Raw genomic sequence first — 17,841 nt, 5'->3', positions numbered from 1 at the left:
CAGAAGAGAAAGAGAAGAGGTTTGAAGTCTGAACTTTAACAGCTACAAGCCACATGCCTGAGGGTTAGGCTGGAAGGTGCTTGTTGGTGGGCTATTTGATTGCACAGGGTGAAGGAAGAAGCAGTTTGGGAGAAGCAGTTTTGTGTTCTGACCTGAAGTTAGGCATGCCACAGTCAATGCAGCTCTTCACTTTCCCAGGCTGGTGGTTAGTCAGCAGCTGCATACCTTTAGCAATGTCTGGAAATGGTAGCTGAAATCCTTGTTTTGCCAGTTTGCTGCAGAGTGTGTAATCCTTCTTGCCTCCCACACAGCTGTATGCTGAGCTGGTGTTATATCTTCATTTTACTCTGCTGTTGGTCTAGCCTCACTATTCACACATCTGCAAACAGAGTTAGGGACCTCATTCTGTGATTGTCTCCAGTTTGCTTATGCCAGCTGAGCACAGAGGCAGGGTGAGAAAATCACAGGGTGCCCCATCCACTGGGAAGCAGACCCTCGTTTGCTCTTTCTGTGTAGTGATGGGCTGGTAGAAGCTGCATGGTAGCAATGGAGAGCAGGATCTCTTCATCACTCCCCTGTCTTCCCATAGACACCTATGCATTAGCTCTCAGCTTGATGTAGGAAGGATGGAGGTGGAGGGGAGTTGTTGGTCATCAAGAATAACAAGTTTTAATCTTAATTTGCCCTTGGTCAAAAATATACACATTTCTTCTCTGCTTTGTTGACAGCCGTGCTGTGCACTGCTGTGCTAGAGGCTACATTTGCATTTATGAGTCGGGTAAAATGCTGTGGTTGCTAGGGGAGAAAAGTATTAGTATTAGTACTACCAATATTTATTATTTGGTCCCCATGGAAACTATAGTTCTTCAGGGAGTTCTAATTCTCACATTTTTCCTTTCTGTGTACTTCTTTAACCATGAAGTTCAGATAGTTATTTTCCAAGAATAGATGTCAAGATACTCAAATGCCTTTGTGTTCTAGTATGCTTGACAGATGTCTGTCTATGGGGAATTACTGCTTACTAAGATATGTTGTGGCTTCCAGTCACACAAATTTCTCTAGAGTGTGGTTAATCTAATTGTATCATGGAGGTGTTTTATTGTTTTTTCTGCCTCTGCATCCTCTTTGATTTGTTCTTTCCCCTTTGTTATTTTTTAATTTGCTGCATATTTTAAATTAATAAAGAGCTATTTGGTTAATTTTGGTTTAAGTGGTCTTAGAAGTTTTTTCAACCCAAATGATTCTATGATTTTGATGAGGAAATTAACTTTCTCTTTTCTACTTAAAGGTATAACTGTGGCAAAAGCTGTGTATGTGGGTCGTGGCTGTAAAACAGACACACTAGTACCTGTTTTTTCAAAGTTTAAGTTCTTCAGATTTTCAGTCTAAAGCTGTTAAAATACTGAGTGATTTAACCTTGGCAGAATAGTTAACTCAGCGTTTGGCTCTCTTACAGTGCCTAAAACAGTATGTGGAACTTCTGATCAAAGAAGGTCTAGAAACAGCAATCAGCTGCCCTGATGCTGCCTGCCCAAAGCGAGGTCATCTGCAAGAAAATGAGGTACACTCTTCCTGCAAAGAGGGTGTTTTCTGTACAGGATGTTTAAATCTGTCTTGCTTTTATGTTACAGCTTCATTGTTGACAACATATGTTTTTATTAATTCTTCAAAGGTCTAATACTCTGTGTTTAAAATTTCTAGATTATTACTGTTCCTAATTGGAATTTTTTCTTCTTTTCCTTTTTTCAACAGATTGAGTGCATGGTTGCATCAGAAATCATGCAAAGGTATAAGAAACTACAGTTTGAAAGAGGTAACATTACCTGTTGAAGGCTGTGAGAATGGGTTTGTTCGAGAGCAATCCTATAAATCAGAACCTCTGCATATGTTTTTGAAGTAGCATTGTGCGTTAATTGCTTGGTCATCAGAAAGAAAAACCCCAAAACCTAAAAAATAATTGCTTCTGTTCTTGCCTACATGATTCCCAGAACTGCAGCACTCTGGGAATAAAGTAAGGAAAGAAAATTGCTATGTATTACATTCCTAAATAACTGAGGGAGTGACTTCTATTTTGAGCTTTGCTGTTTAAGTTGACTACTGGTATTGTAGGGGCTGGAGAGAAACACTGACCTCTTTCACAGAGCCAAGATTATCTCCTGGGTTAGCATTTGATACAGAATTAATGAGCATGTGTGTAATGATACAAACACATTAAGAACATAAGCTGACTGTGGAGATGTGGAATGGTGTGACCATAGAGAATTTACAGTGAAGTTTTGCTGGGGGCAGGATCCAACCTAGAAACCACTGCAATCATTGGTAAGTTTTTATTGCCTTCACTGGGCTTTGAAACATGAAATGAATTATCTGTAAGGAGCATCCAAGAAAGAGATAGAACTGTATCTTATGCTGTTGTTAATCATGTGGTTACATTAGGATAGAGGTCAACTTGAAATAGGTTCCTACTGGGCAAGGCATTGTAAGAACACTTTCTGGTGGGTTTAACGGCACATTATACGCTGTATTTAACTTCAAGTACAACTGAAAAAATACGTCTCCTCCTCAGAACAAGTTTAGTTCAGTGAATGAAAGTGGGCAATTAATTGAGACTCGCGAAACTCACTTTGGTTTGGTGCCTGTTTGCAAAGCAGGCCAGATTTATGTCAATGTGAGTCATATAAATTAAAAAGCTCCTTTTGAAAATTTATGTCTTCAAATGCACTGCCAGTCAACCTCAGCTGAAATGCATTGTTATGGAAGGCTGATCTTGTATCCGCCTTTGAATTTGGTTCTTTTATGTCCCTTTGCAGAAGTGCTTTTGGATCCATGCCGGACTTGGTGTCCATCCTCTACGTGCCAGGCAGTTTGCCAGCTCCAGGAATCAAGCCCACAGGACCCTCAGCTGGTCCAGTGCAAAGTGTGTGACATTGAGTTCTGCTCTGCTTGCAAATCTAATTGGCATCCGGGTCAAGGCTGTCAAGAGAGCATGCCAATCTCTTTTCTTCCAGGAGAAACAAGGTAAGATATTACAAAAGATTAAGTATTTAGAAGCTAAAAACTCGAAGAGGCATTTTCCAGAGGTTTTGTTCTAAAGCTGTTTCCTTCACTTAGTTGTTCCTGTTCTTTTAATGCTGTATTCTAAAACTGAACAGCTCTTGGCAGCCTCACTCTTTGCCAGCATTCCCAGCAAAGCACAAAAGAGCTGCTTAAGCTTTTGGCTTTTTGCCCCATTGGGAAAAATATGACATCCAGGCAGCTCATCAGCTTCCCCTGAGAGATGATCTTGTTGCTGCTGCTCTCCTGGACAATGTGAGAGTTGCTAACATCATGCCAGACAGTGATTTTTAGGATACCCTGTCAATCATCCCCTCTGCTGCACATTTGCCATATGATCTTAAGTTCTGTTTCAAGTGGTCTCTGGTGGTAAACTGCAACCACTGAATAAGAAAGACCATTGTGCATGTGTTCCACTTCATGTCTGGGCTTTTTCAAAAAATTGTGTTGCACTCCAAGGCATCATTAAAGCCCTGTCCAGCCTTGGACTTAGTTACTCATACCTTGTCTTCTTTCAAGCTTTGCTGTAACACATGACTAGCTAGGATGCTGTCACGATGATCAAATAGACTAACTTTGGCACATGCATTTGTGTGTGCATGACAAGAACTGAAGGTTGCTAAATTTCATGGCAAGGTAACAAACTTTTATCTACTTTCGCTTTGTGTTTTGGTTGCTTCTAGTTTTTATTCCATGCTTAATTTTTTCACTCCACCGAGTAAAAGTAAAAATTGTTTTTTTCATTATTCTGAAGCATAATGGGCCTGTTAGCAGCATTAGGAGTTTCATATACATTTTATGTATACAAAACATATTTTTTTCTAGTACAGTCACCCCTAGTGTTAGTAATTAGTGTGTGTCCTTTTATCCTGCTATTGGGCAAATCAATCAGTCATCAGTCCTGTTTTGCAGCAAATTGTTGATTCTCCATCAGTCATTCTTGTATCTGACACTGGCAGTAGCCGCAGGATTTACATTTTAGTTGTTAGTGAGCATAAAACCTCCATATAGTAGAAATCTACACAAGGAAATAAAACTTGTTCCATTGTTTCAACATTCCTTTGTGTTGTGCCCATTATATCAGGGGATATCTGTGGTTTTGCACACTTGTGCAAGAACAGTCAGTGGTGACCCTAAGTCATGAGCAGTGACTTATTAGGAGTCTGTCAACAAAGACAAAGTTTAACTGAAAGAACAAAATGTGCCAAAACCTTATTGTTCTCGATTTGGAGGGAAACTCCTAGGAAGATCCTCAAGGAGAGCACAGACGAGTTCTCTGTCCCTGGTGCCCCAGTCCAAAGGAATGTGATCTGCGGTTATTGTGCAGCCAAGGGATTGTTTCTTCATCTGAGAAAGAAAGGAGAGAAAAGGAAAATAATCTAGATGTACAAAATATTTACCTGCTGCTCATCTGCTACATTACAGAAGAAAACTGTTTAATATCTGTTAGTATCACTACATAACAAAAAAGCTGGTGTTTACATGGTAAAGAAAATATCCCAGCTTTTATGTAGACACTGTAGTCATTAAACATCTATTTCTAGAGATATATTTGAAAAGTAGTGTACAGGCATAATATCTGAATAATCACTTGAATTCCTGAATCTCTAGTAATTTCTTTTTTTTTTTTTAAGCAAAAAAAGCAGGCTTGCCTTCATAGCACAGTTCTTAGACATTCTTTTCTAAACTGACATGATCATGCATTTTACTAATTTCGCACTCCCACAGTTCAGTTTTCAAAATGGAAGATGATGATGCTCCAATCAAACGCTGTCCAAAGTGTAAAGTTTACATTGAACGAGATGAAGGCTGTGCCCAAATGATGTGTAAGAATTGCAAGCATGCCTTTTGCTGGTACTGTCTGGAATCTCTTGATGTGAGTACATGCCACGCACTCTTGGCTCTCAGAAGCGTAGAAGTTCATTGCTTTGCCATCCAGCTGTCTCTTTAATCAATTAAATAAGTAGCTCACTGGTTTCTGGCCATAGCTCACCAGAGCTGGTGCTGGGAATTTGATGGGATTTGTATCCTCTGTTTTACTTGTCTGACCTGTGTGAATTTAGCATTTGGTCTGAGTCAGTAAATAATTATTAAAAAGTAAAATCTTACGACAGTAATTTGTTTACAATCTTTACATGGCACCTAACAGGGGGAAGGGTGTTGCTTTTTTTTTTTTTTTCCATTGCTGACTTTTCAATGTTGCCTTTCTTGAAGGCATTACAGTATGAGACTAGCAATGCTCTTAGTCTGAGGATGTTTAACAAACTAGATGTGGTATGTCACTAGCAGTCTAATTTGTTTACCATTCATTGTATTCTGTGGGACAAGAAATAGATCTGACATAGGAGAAAGAATACAATGTTCTCCCAACAGCAGGAATTTATTGGTCTATAAGCTGCTACTCTCATATGTTTATATTTTTTTTTTTAAATCAGCCTGTTATCATGCCCACAGATCACAGTATATACAATACACGACATCTGTTTCCATGTCATCAGTTTTACTTTATAACCTTGTTAACAATAGCAAAGGAAATTACGTTCCTGAGAGCTACTCCAGCTATTCAAATCTTGTGGTTGTTCCATTTCAATACTTTACTAACAATCCTGAAGTCACAGGCTTCTCAGATGCACTCACAGATGAAAAAGCAGTGTTGCCTTAGAACTAGGCCTGCTATCTTGTCTGGTTTCTGAGAGGCTGACAGAATTTATAGGGATGTAATATCTCAAAAATCTGTCATTCTGTTTGTCATTCTGTTCTTCAGTAGATAAAGGAACCAGCTTTGGGAAGTCTCCAGCACAAGTACTGATTTTCCTTTGCCCTTGCTATATGCGTTTAAAATAAATGCAGTGGTCAGCTTACCTTCTTAGGTTCTCTTGCTAAACTTCATGCTAGCATTTAAATATGCAGCTTGGGAGAAAAATTTGTTATATATCTATAACACACACCAAACAAACCTGTTTGTGAAGACACCTAACTATAAATAAAGCACTTTTGAAAGGTTGGACATGGCCATATCCACTTGCTTTTATCTTCCTGTGTGATTCCTGGGTTTAAGTTGTCAGGATATAGTGTTTTGTAACTTGGAGAACTTCTGTTTATTGCTTACCTTCTCATTTAATATTTGTAGGATGATTTTCTCCTTATACATTACGACAAAGGACCTTGTCGAAACAAGCTGGGGCACTCCAGGGCATCTGTTATCTGGCACAGGACACAGGTAAAGCTCAGATCTTTGAAAGCTCTCTACAGGCCTCCTAATGTCATAGTTCCTCATTTTAACTCCTTAGGATAAATTCTGTGCCAAATGGTAACTGATTTTTGTAGCAGATAAAAAGAGGGCAGTAGCTTGGAGTGAACAATTAATTCTCCTAGAGAAGGCTCTCCTTGGCCAAATGCCACTGAGAACCAGAAAAGGTATGTTTGCAGAGCCAGTTCAATGCCAGTTCAGATTGTTCTCACTGAACTTGGAGGATAAAGTATGTTGCCACTGTTGGTATTATTTACAAGGAAGCTCTTTCTGCAAGGCCTTTTTAGCTCTGGATCCAGAACTGGAAATTAATTAACCTGAATACAGACATTATCTTGCTGTGGTCTCTCTCTGACTCTTTCCTGTTGGTTGGATAGAAAGAGCCCTGAAGGTTTATCAGTAGTTTCAAACACAGATTCAAACTGACAATCGCAGAGTGTGGGAATACCTTTTATAGTCTAGATTCAGTGTTGCTAGACTCAGCAAGAATGCTAGTAATAAAAGAGCTCTCTGCAGCACTTTGATGCATGCAGCATAAATGCTAATGTGTGACTTGGTCCAATCTACCGCCTTTACAGTCACTTCAGAGATAGGGGGACATCTGCATATCTGAGTCATCTCTTTCTAAATTAACTGTGTGCCTGGAAAAAGCTGCCTTAGCTTGAGATGAGGTACTTTTCTTGAAGTCAAGATTTCTTTCCATGTGAGCATAAACTCCAAGTCTATAGAATAATCATCAAGTCTGGATAAACAGCTAAACTGAAATAAAAGGAGAAGGATCTCACCCCTCTCACCCACACCACTGGGTGTCTGAGCTGTGGACTGGCTTTTGCTTGGATTAGCCAGTGGTATCTGAGGAAGTGTGTGGGTACAGGAAGTTTACTTGATAAACCTGTAGTATGAGGTGATTAATCTGATATTTAGCATCTGTTCTAAGCCACTGCAGTTCGTGCAAATACGCTTGATTTATCGAATGTTTGATCATCTGGTTATTATTGAGAAAGAGGGTGATAATTCACTACTAGTCAGGATGTAATTCTGCTAAACCCACTGAAGCCAAGTCAACACTGCAATTGTTTCCTTATGTTAACTTTGAGTAAGTTGTTAAGGTTTTTCTTAGATTATCCAAAGCAAATTGAGGTGAGTCTTTGGTTTGTTGTTTGTGGGTTTAAAAAAATATTTGTTTTGGCCAGAGAAAATGGCTTGATGCCTAGTAGGGCAGCAATTTCTTCAGAAGAAAAAGAACCAAGGAAAAAGTAAGTAATACTCAGCAGGCAGTTTTATTTAAAGAAAAACAACACACATACACAAGCAAAACCACACCAAAAAACAAAAACAGCAAAACAAAATAACTTGAAACTTGATTTCTTTGATGGCATATTGAGGTTGAAAGGAAGGTGTAAATAGGTGTTTTGTATTAATTACCAGTAGTCAGTCTGGTCCATGGAATTGCTAGCTTCTATCTTGGCTCTGTCTGACCAGTGCACTCAGTGTGGATTGCAAAGAGCACCGTGGCAGTAGTGCAGCTCGTGTTTTTTAAAGACAAGAATTTAACTTTAGTTTCTGGGAAACAAATGCAAAGATTTGTAGAAGTTGCATCAGATTGCCAGCACCACCAAAAAAAGAGAATGGGAATTGCTGCTGGGGTAGAATGGCTAGGGCGAGGCCGTAGGGGCTCGCCGTGGCCGGGATGCCGGTCCCGCCGGGAGCGCTGTCCCGCTGTCCCACAGCGCCATCTCCCGCGGCCCCGCAGCCCCACAGCCATGTGCACGATCATGACACCCAATTATCCGTGGCCAGCAAAAGTGCTACTGCATCGTCCCATCTGTACCGCGGCTAATTTAATATTTGCTAGCTAATTGAAGTGGCATATCTAGCCCTGACTAGAAGAATCCTTAATGAGTGCTGCACTCTAATTTCATTTTGCCTTCTGCTGTGCGGTTTTGCTATTGTATTAGCACTCCATTCTTGCCATCGTTATTCAAAATTATTCACAGACACTGTCATATGAAAAATCCAAATTATTCTCTTAAATAATTTGTGGCCGTATCGTCACAGCATCACTCTTACAGTTGCCTATGGCAAATGGGAAACTTTCTCAGGCGATGAAGCTCAACTTGAATGTTTCTTAAATAATTTTCCAAATTTAACTGCTTTGTCACACTGACCAGTTAGGTAAGTCTATGGTCCTGTGCTTATGCTGGGAAGGAGGTGGTCAATAAATGGCAGTGAAAAAGATGCACTTAAGAGTTAGATCATGTGCCCTGATGCAGCAGCATGAGCTCAGGTCTGACTGCAAAAAGCCATTGCGAATGCAAAGTCTTTCTATAGTCCTTGGTGTTAGTAATCTGTGATTGAAATTCCCAAGCTTGAGTGCATGCTGGTGGGGCCTTGTGGGATTCTTCCCAGACTCTCTGAACACCTTGACTAATTCTTCTTGAAGCTTTCTTCAAAAAAAAAATGGAGCACCTGAAAGTGGAAGTCTTTTTTGTAGCCTTGATTTCAATATTTAGTATTTAGGTTTGATCAACAAAAGAAGTAGAGATTTGCTTCATTAGTTGTTTGAGATATAAGCAAACTCAAAAAGGCAAATAGCCATCTGCATCACCTTGTGTGGTAAAACAGAGTTCTGTGGCACAGTTCTGACAGGAGCCATAAGACATGAACATTTACACTACTTTCACTCACGTTTTCTGGTCACAGGAGCTGACTGTAGTATACACTTGGGGAGTTCTGGCTCTGATAAGGTCAGTGGCATTTGCTGAGGTCTTTTTGATGAACACAGATGATGCAATAGTGTAGCAGACACAGAATCTAGGCAATGCTATCCCTGACACAATGCTATCCCTTTCTCTTACAGGTAGTAGGCATTTTTGCAGGATTTGGTCTTCTACTTTTGGTGGCCTCCCCTTTCCTTCTACTTGCTACACCATTTGTTCTGTGCTGCAAGTGCAAATGTAATAAAGGAGATGATGACCCTCTACCTACCTAGACTGAGAGAAGCTTGGATTCATCACAACACGTTTTGATTTTACTGTTGCTGTTATGTTTCCCTCTTGCACTTACGTTGCTGTAGCCTTACTTGCCCCATTCTGCTTTTTGTTGACACAGTCTTGATTCCAGGAACTGTTGTTACTACTGTTGTACAGATGACTTGATAACAGACAAGGAAGGTAATAGAAGGCAAGTTTTGTGCTAAAGGGAGACCACAGACCAGGGTAGCTATCTGAAATTAAGAGATGAGACTGCTAAAAATAATGCAAAAGGTTGGTGCTGCCCTGCTGGTGGACTGGGGACTCTACTGAATGACATCAGCAAACCAAGCTGAAAAAGCCTACAAACTTCTGCATATCTGTTTGCTTCCAAATTTGGTGTCTTATTCCTGCATATGTTTGAGTTGACTATCATTTAAATCTGATAGTCTACTTCGTGTGACTTTATTACACATCTGATTTTGTTAAAGCCATCACAATGTCCTTTTTAGTACCTAGTTTTTCCAAGTATAACAACATTAGTAAGGTGCATATAGGCCATCCTATGCCTTTCTTGAAATTTGGGGAGGATCAGAGGGACAAAGTTGGTCCTGCTGCCTTCCACGAATTTTATAAAGTCTTACAAGAAATTTGTTTGATTAAAAGCCACATTTTAAAATTAATTGATGAAGCTGTAAGGTTGAGTGACGACACAAACCTGCTATTTAATCAAGTTTCTTTTAAAAATACAGTGATGGTATTGCTTACCCCTGGACCACTAGTGTTTTTCTGAATTATTTTTTGCTATTGTTTAGGGTTCTGCTACACTTATAGGGCTATGTAACTTTTAATCCAGGTATCTTAATCTTTTTTATAGATACATAGATATATATATATATATAAAATCCTATTTAAACCAAATGTGTAAATAGCTGTGCTATTGAATTATTTTGGAAATTCAGAATAGCTTGTTTCTGTCTTTAGGACAATTAATAAAAAATACAGGACTAACTTTACTGTTTAGACTGTTTAGCAGACTTTTGGGTTATCAATGAGTCTTTCCTTTTAAATACAAAAATTCATCATGGTTATCCATGTAGTTAAAATGAAAATGCCTGAGATATTTGTGGAAGTTGTGCTTTGCATTTATAAACTACTTAGCCCATTTTCAGAGATAGTATTGTATGATATGTGGTGTATTGTGCTAATAACAATACTGTGACAAAATAAGTTTTTATTTGAAAACTAATCACTTGATAGTTTTGCAGAATTCAGTGCTCTGTTTTCAGGGTAGTAAAGTGTGCTATTCAACATACTACATCATTGAGGTTTCTCTTTAGACATTTTGTTTTGAAAAACATTTTGCTCTACTTTAAAGCCAACAAGAATTTGACTAATAACTTCTTGCCATTAAATGTGAAGCACCTGAAACAATGTGTATATCTGTAATACAAAGGAAAACATTCTTTTCATTGGCTTGTGGACTGAAGTTTTACTGCATTTTTTGTTCATAATGTATTACTGCCATTAGCAATGTACTGACATGGATGAATATCTTGAAGCCAGGATAACTTTACACTGAAGATGTCTTAAGATCCTTAAATGCATCTGCTTCTGGCTGCTGTCACAGGCTGGGAATGTTTTCATAGCTCAGCCATCAAATATTACTCTTTATTGGCTTTTGGTTTACACTGTGTATCTGTTAAATAAAAATATTGTAGGGCACAGTTTTGAAAAGGCCAATTTATTTTTATAAAACTATTCTCCTCCCTTATCTTCCAAGTTTAGTGCTATCCAAATTCAAACTGTATCAAACCATAGATTTTAGCTCTCGGAGATTGTCTGCAATTCACTTACTTGGTTTGATTTTAATGAGTTATTCACGTTCTCTGTAATGTGAATAAAAAGGATAGGTTGTTTCCAGCAAATCTGAACTCACAATATCTTCAGATTTGTTTATGGCAATGCACTCAGATCTTTTGTTATCTGAGTATCTCTAATATTTTGGCTATCTTGGTTATTAAAAATTGCTTCATTGTTCAAAAATACCTGTAGGGAAGTCTGGTAGTGCATTTGATCCCTGTTTGCCAGCTTCCAGGGATGTGTGAAGCACTGCTGAGTTCAGCAGGCAGGGAGATGCTTCTCTCCCTCTGACATCAGCTCACTCCATTTCCCAGAGGGATCCCAAGCCATGCACCTGAGTTGTCCTGAGTCATAGCTTCACTGTTGAGAATTGGTGGAAATCCTTCTGCAAAGGACAGCTTCCTGAAGGTTAGCTTGAACTATGGCCTTTCCTCCCTGGCCCTGTACTCCTGTTTGACTGGAGAAAAACCTGGACAATAGGATGTAAAGACTTCATGGGTTATTAATTTTCTAGTTGGGGCACTTAGGGGTTTTGCTGTATTGTGGCTGTGACTGATGACCAATTCTCCTACTGTGATCAGAGTAAACAGGAGAGATTCACTGGCCTGTGAACAGTATTGAGTGTCCTGGTATGAGGAGGTTTATTTTCTCTGTGCCTTTCTTAGAGAATTTGTGTTGAAATACAGCAAAACTTGACTTTTCCAAAGTGCTGTGCAGCCAGTTAATAATTTGTCTGAATTAATGAATTTCCAGATTTAAAAGCAAAAAGAAAGATAAATAAGTTACTTGCAAATAGAGAAATTTTAAGATGACAATTTATAATTGATACTCACAGGTAACATCATATGCAATTAGAAAACTGTGTCAGTGTATCTTTGATCTCAACATACTTGAATTGCTACTGGTGATTTTTATGACACAGCTCTTGTTTCACATCCCAGCTGTTGGAATAGACTATATGCCTACATATATTTACCAAATACCCAGTCTTTTCAGGTTTGCTAAATGTCATTCCATCTGTATTCTCGGGGATTTTTTTGCTTGTTTTTATGGTTGTTAATATTATTACTATTATTACTATTATTATTTTTAATGCTGATTTGGTTCCAAAGTAGCAACTTTTCATGGTGATGTATCAAGGTGCTTTTATGTTACAGCTTATGTTGATACTGTGACATTTAATACCCCAAAAACTCAATTGTAAATACATAATTTTCAACTCTGACATTTAAACCCCCTTCCATGGGAAAAGGAATGTTTGTTTCTTTGACTTTTCAAATGAAAATCTGTTACAGCAGCTATGGCTTTTTGGATTTGCACCAGAAAAATAAGTATCACAGCATGATTTCTGCTGCATTTTTATGGTTATGCTATTATTTAGGGGGTTTGTATTGGCACAGAATCATAGAATATTCTGATTTGAAAGGATCCACAAGGATCGAGTCCAGCTCTTGAGTGAATGGTTTGTTCACAAATGCTGTTTAATGGAGTCTGTACTGGTACATCATCTGCATGTTCTTCTGGGGTGTCACGTGCACATCTAGGGAGTGTGGAGTCCCCTCCAGAGGCTGTGCATCTCCCTAGCCGTGCTGTTAGTTGGGCTGAAGCCAGTCCTGAGAGAGATCAGGAACACAGCCCACTTCATCTTCCATGGTGGTAGTGTTGGGTTTTGCCCTGTGACATTGGCCAAGTCACTTACCGCCTTTTATCTCAATTTAACCATCTTTTAAGTGAATGGGCCAGTGTTTACCTCAGGAGAGCTGTGAGGACAAATTCATTGGTTCTTTAAAAGTTTGTGAATTATGAACAATTATATATAAAAGGTTACTGTATATGTTTTATGTTAATATTTCAGTTTTATTCATGTTGGCATTCATCCTGAAGCCTCCTACTACTGACTTTAGCATGTCAAGAATTTAGGATACTTTCCCCCACATACTATGAAGCATGGTCTTTCTTCAGATACGCTGGTGCATAAATTAGGCAGTATCCCAAATAACAGCAGACTGAATCAACTCTCAGTTTACAGCTGAGCTCCTGACATGCAGAAAACAATCAAAATTAGTGAACAGCTCTCATTTATGGAGCTGACAGGATAAAATATCCATAGGTGAGAAAAATACAAAGTGTTTACACAAAAAAAATACAAAAAAAATTGTTATGGGCGGGAAAGATTAGAATGAAGTTCTGTGCATTTCATCTGTAGGCCTTTTACCGTATAGGAATAAATATTTTTAATGCAGGCCATTATCATTCCAGTGAGGTGCAGCATGCATAAACCTTTGTGCAGGTTTGCTTTTTTAAAACCAAAGTTTGTACATTTCATGTACATAATCTAAAAGCCTGAGGAAAACAAGTAAATTACAGTTGTTGATGACAGTGATACTAAGGACATCAAAAAAGCCTGTATCAGCCCTTAATTGCTAATGCACTTGTACTAAGTAAAGCATGCTGTTTGTGTTTAGAGCCCTGTGGTCTTCATTATTGGTTTGATTTGTGTATATCTTACAAGAATTCCAGGAACATTAGGTACAGGTACATGGTACATAACTGAACCTTTCTTGATCATTTTATTATGATGTATTTTAAACTTGTATAGGGATAAGCATGAAGGAGTCATGCATATGTATAAAAAATGTATTTGACCAGTGTAAAAATAGTTGTTGATGTATTTGAAATGTAAGTGCATTTTGTGCCACTAACACTGTGATGTATAAAGGAGCTGTTGAATGCCTTTTAATGTGGTGTTTTGTACTTTAAATCATATTGGAGAGTTTAATTTGTAATTTCAATAGATATTTTAATGAATGTGTTTCCTGTGATTCTTCGTAGTGACTTTTCCCTGTGCTTCTCTGCCTCTCAGGCTTTTGGAGAAAGCACAGCCTGCGGCCTGGAGACCTCCTGCCACAATTCTGGACATAATTGTGGTTTCTGACTCATCATCTCCTAGCTTAGCTAGAAGAGGGAATCTGGATATCTCTAAAACTAACTAATTGATGCACAGCTGGATCCTTGATCCAGCTCCAGTTGTAGTCCATGGATGGATGGTCTTGGCAAGTGAACGTGCTGCCCCAAGGATCACTGAGGTGTGTGTGTATGTTCTTGCACAATAGGTTTAGGTCTGGTGCAGGTGTCTGCGAGCAGCTTGTACTCCCCCTTGTTGGTGTGGAAGAGAAACTTAAAAGCAAAGCCCAATCTCCTGAATAGCTGAGCATATTTAATCTCTGACACTTGGTAATGAATTCTCATGTTCTTGACTCCATCAACAAGCACTTTGCACTTTCCTTTAGTTCCCACAGTTTATTTCTCATTTGTTAGGATACAATTTGTCCGTACCTGTAAAAAAAGCACAGGCACAATTTCTTCAAGAAAATGGTGTGCATAAAGAATATGGATATATGTTCTTTCTACCTGACAACTTTAGAAAAGGCCATGTAATAGCTGCTACTAATTTCTTCTTTCATTTTGATGGAGCATAATGATTTTTATTCATAAAGGTAAGAGCAAGTTAGATATTTTATTCAATTAATTGGGCAGAAAACAGTGTATAAAAGCCACAAGGTGTTTTGACTTCTAGGAGCAGGTATTGTTAATAATGATCTTTGCTTTCTGCTGCTCCCACATAGTGTTGCTTCCAATGAACAGATGTTTACTCTCTCTTGGAGAGTAGGATTATTTCTCAGTCATGTGCAATAATAGTGTAGTTCAGTGACCTTTAGCTTCTGGGCAGTCCCTCTATTTCTCTACCAGGTTCAGCCTCCCTTGCTATACAAGGATTTTCTAACCTGTGCCTTTCAGCTGTGTGACTGGGTTTCTGCACAGCAAGGCTTCATCAGAGAATCAAGCACTGCAGAAATTAGGTGAAGTAACAGTCATCTGTCTAAAATTAGAAAATTTGAGTTGAATTCTCAAGTGGCAAACTTACAGCACATACATATTCTAGTAAACAGTGTCCAGGATCATCCAGATGCCAGAACTGAACCACGTCCGTACTAGTAAGTTCTGTTAGGAGAGACTGCAGCCCCAAAACAGCTCCTGAAGTGTATCTGGGCATTGGATGGAAGCGTTCTGCTCAAAATCATATAATTAACTGTCCTGTAAGAACTGAAAGATTGAGACAAGAGAATTGCATAGCACAAAACCCTTGTGCTCATTCTAGCATTCTGCTAGTTACAGTGGTACTAATGGAATTGGTATTGTGTACACACACATGCATGGAGGACAGTGCTAGAAATTGCCGCTACCAGCTTGTGAGCACAGTGCATCCACAGCGTCCACAAGGCACCTTTGTTCTTCTTCTTTTTAATTGAAGATCAGGTGAGAAGTTCCTCATAAGAGATTTTGTGCCATAGGTACTTGACCTGTCAGCCCTGCATCTATATCAGGAGTTATTTCATGCAGGATATATTGAAACCAATGAAACTTTCATTGATATTGAGAGTGACAGGTAAGGCTATTTGGTACAAGGAAGCCTTTGCTACCGAGATTCTGTGCTCTGGGAACCAAGATTCAACCTGTAGTATCTGATATCACATAAGTATGAGGTGTCTTGACATATGTGTGTCTGGCCTCAGCTGGTGGTAGTTAATGCAAAGACATCTCCTGAGTTTTTTTGAACATCTCCCTTCCCATCCTATACTGCTTTCACTAAGGTTGTTGTCTAGATAAATTAACTTCTTTAGCCTCTCAAGCTGCTTCTCACATGTGGGGTTTTTTTTCCAATATGCTTTGATTGCAGAAGTCTAAACTGTCCTTGTCCAGGTGTATAACTTTTACATGGCTAAAACTGAGGACAGCAGTCATAGAGTGCCTTATCACAAGGACTGCTTTCAGACACCAGAGCAGAACTTGGTGGTACAAATCAGAACCAGGTTACTTTGTATTTCCAGATGGCTCTGTGTGTTATGACCATAACTTAACACCAGTGTGCCACATACAAAATGTTTAGATGCTGTAAATCATACAAACCAACTCTCAGATGCAAGCAATGGAAATGCACTTAAAAGAGTCCTGTTCTTTTGTGGTGTGTCACAGAGAGAACAATGTCAACTTGTGTGTGCTACCTGTGAATTTATTCCCATGTTCCTTGGTTTTTTTTGTTTGGGTTTTAAAGCCAAAAATGTAGTAAACACTGTAAGCCAAATAAAGAGAGCCCTTGGGAGTAAATGGTAGGTATCCTAATTCAGTGCAGTATTCTAAAATCTGGATCTATATATCTGTGTCTAGCTGATGTGTACTTAATTTTTATACACAGCATCTCCTTTAGTGTCAAATGTATCTTCTAGTCTGTGTACTCGTATGACTACAGGAAGAAGAAATCTTCTTATTGCCATTATTTTATATTTAAATTTTATATTTATAAAAAATATGCCATTATTCTATGGCATAATTTTGTAGGAAATGCAATCATTTAGCAGGTTCTGTAGGCCTGACCTCCTCATACCAGTCTAAATTAAAGATGTAGGCTCAGCCATTCCTGAGATCTCACTGCTGTATGTTATTCTTGAGAACAATTACAAACAAGCACACATTTTATTTTTTCCTCTTTGCTCCCTCAAAGTGATGTTTTGGTGGGTGGCAGAAATACTTGGGCTGCCACATAATCCTGAGGTCTTACTGTATTTTGAGAATGCCACTGTCATTTTAGGCGTTAGCTGCAGAAGAAATGCATGAGCTTGTGCAAAATTGCATTTAAAATTCCCTCTGCAGATGAGCAGAGTGCAGCGTTTCTTCATTTTCCTGCCTTAGTGGACTCATTTTGTTGAAGTCCCATGTAACTGCTACGAGGGGCACAGGTGGACTGAGGGATTTCTGAGCTGGAATAGGGCTAAACTCTTGCAGCTGCCGTAGCAGAGTCCCCGGAGGGGCTGCGGGCAGCGAGCGGCGCCGCCGGCAGCCAGCAGGGAGCAGCCGCCGATCAGCGCAGCTCCGCGGGGCTGCCTTGCGGGAGAAATCCCGGGAGCCAGATTTCTACCTCGAACTTGTAAAGTCTGTATTTCAAAGCCTCTGCAGAGCTAATTGTAAAGATAGGGCTAAAAATAACCATGTTATGATGGGTCTGCTCGCACTGCTGGGGCTGTTCTAGTCTCTGATATTAACATACATTATTGCTCTTGTTCTCTGAGGATGTATAAACCTTTTCTGACAGGGAAAAAGCCCAAGTGTTGAACTTTCAAAAGCAGATATAGAGATGTTGCAGTCTGCAAATGTAAAATGAGAGGTGCAAAGCAGAGGTCTCTTTCAAAATGCCAAGTTCAAAAAACACTGATTTCACTGGGAGAAGAGGGGGGAACACTAAAATCAATTGGTTACAAACAGAGTAAGATTTGGCTAATAACAGTGCATCTTCTCTATATTTTATAATGGGTGGATATTGTAGCTCAGCCAAATTATTTTCTCTCTTCCTACCCACGCCTGCTGTTGTATCTGTATTCTTTAATACAGATGTTCAGCAGAAACAATGCAACTGTCCAAACAACTCCAGCCATCCATTCAGCAGTCAACATGTTTGGCAGGGGTGGCTAGATGTAACGGGAAAGCTGTTGTGAGTCCTTCTGCCTTTACCTCTCTATTTATATACATTCCAAAGTTCATGTGTCTTCCTACCCCTGCCCAGCCACCGAGTATGTCTGAGTGGAGCAAAGTGAAAAGTTGATTTCTCATATTTTTTGGTGACTAGAGGTTTGTTTCAGAATCCTGCCA

General features: G+C 39.2%; 1 protein-coding gene across 3 annotated transcripts in view; it reads left to right on the top strand.

Annotated features, from left to right (window-relative positions):
* RNF144A (ring finger protein 144A) overlaps positions 1–17,841 on the top strand; it is a 58,954-nt gene that overhangs the window by 33,323 nt on the left and 7,790 nt on the right. The window contains exons 3-8 of one of the 3 annotated variants that reach the window (XR_005953793.1): positions 1,457–1,561; positions 1,753–1,813; positions 2,811–3,018; positions 4,783–4,930; positions 6,185–6,274; positions 14,003–14,225. Coding sequence is in view for 2 of the 3 variants with exons in the window: in XM_041419810.1 (XP_041275744.1) it covers positions 1,457–1,561; positions 1,753–1,813; positions 2,811–3,018; positions 4,783–4,930; positions 6,185–6,274; positions 9,165–9,296 (744 nt within the window). In the remaining variant the exon portion in view is untranslated. Of the gene's footprint in view, positions 1–1,456; positions 1,562–1,752; positions 1,814–2,810; positions 3,019–4,782; positions 4,931–6,184; positions 6,275–9,164; positions 13,943–14,002; positions 16,698–17,841 lie in introns of those variants that run through there. The other 2 variants (XM_041419818.1, XM_041419810.1) reach the window with 2 other exon arrangements.

Source organism: Onychostruthus taczanowskii, unplaced genomic scaffold, assembly GCF_017590055.1.
Source record: "Onychostruthus taczanowskii isolate IOZ18803 unplaced genomic scaffold, ASM1759005v1 scaffold11, whole genome shotgun sequence".
Lineage (NCBI taxonomy): Eukaryota > Metazoa > Chordata > Aves > Passeriformes > Passeridae > Onychostruthus > Onychostruthus taczanowskii.
The sequence above is the reverse complement of the archived record's forward strand: the minus strand, read 5'-3'. Positions and strand labels throughout refer to the sequence as shown.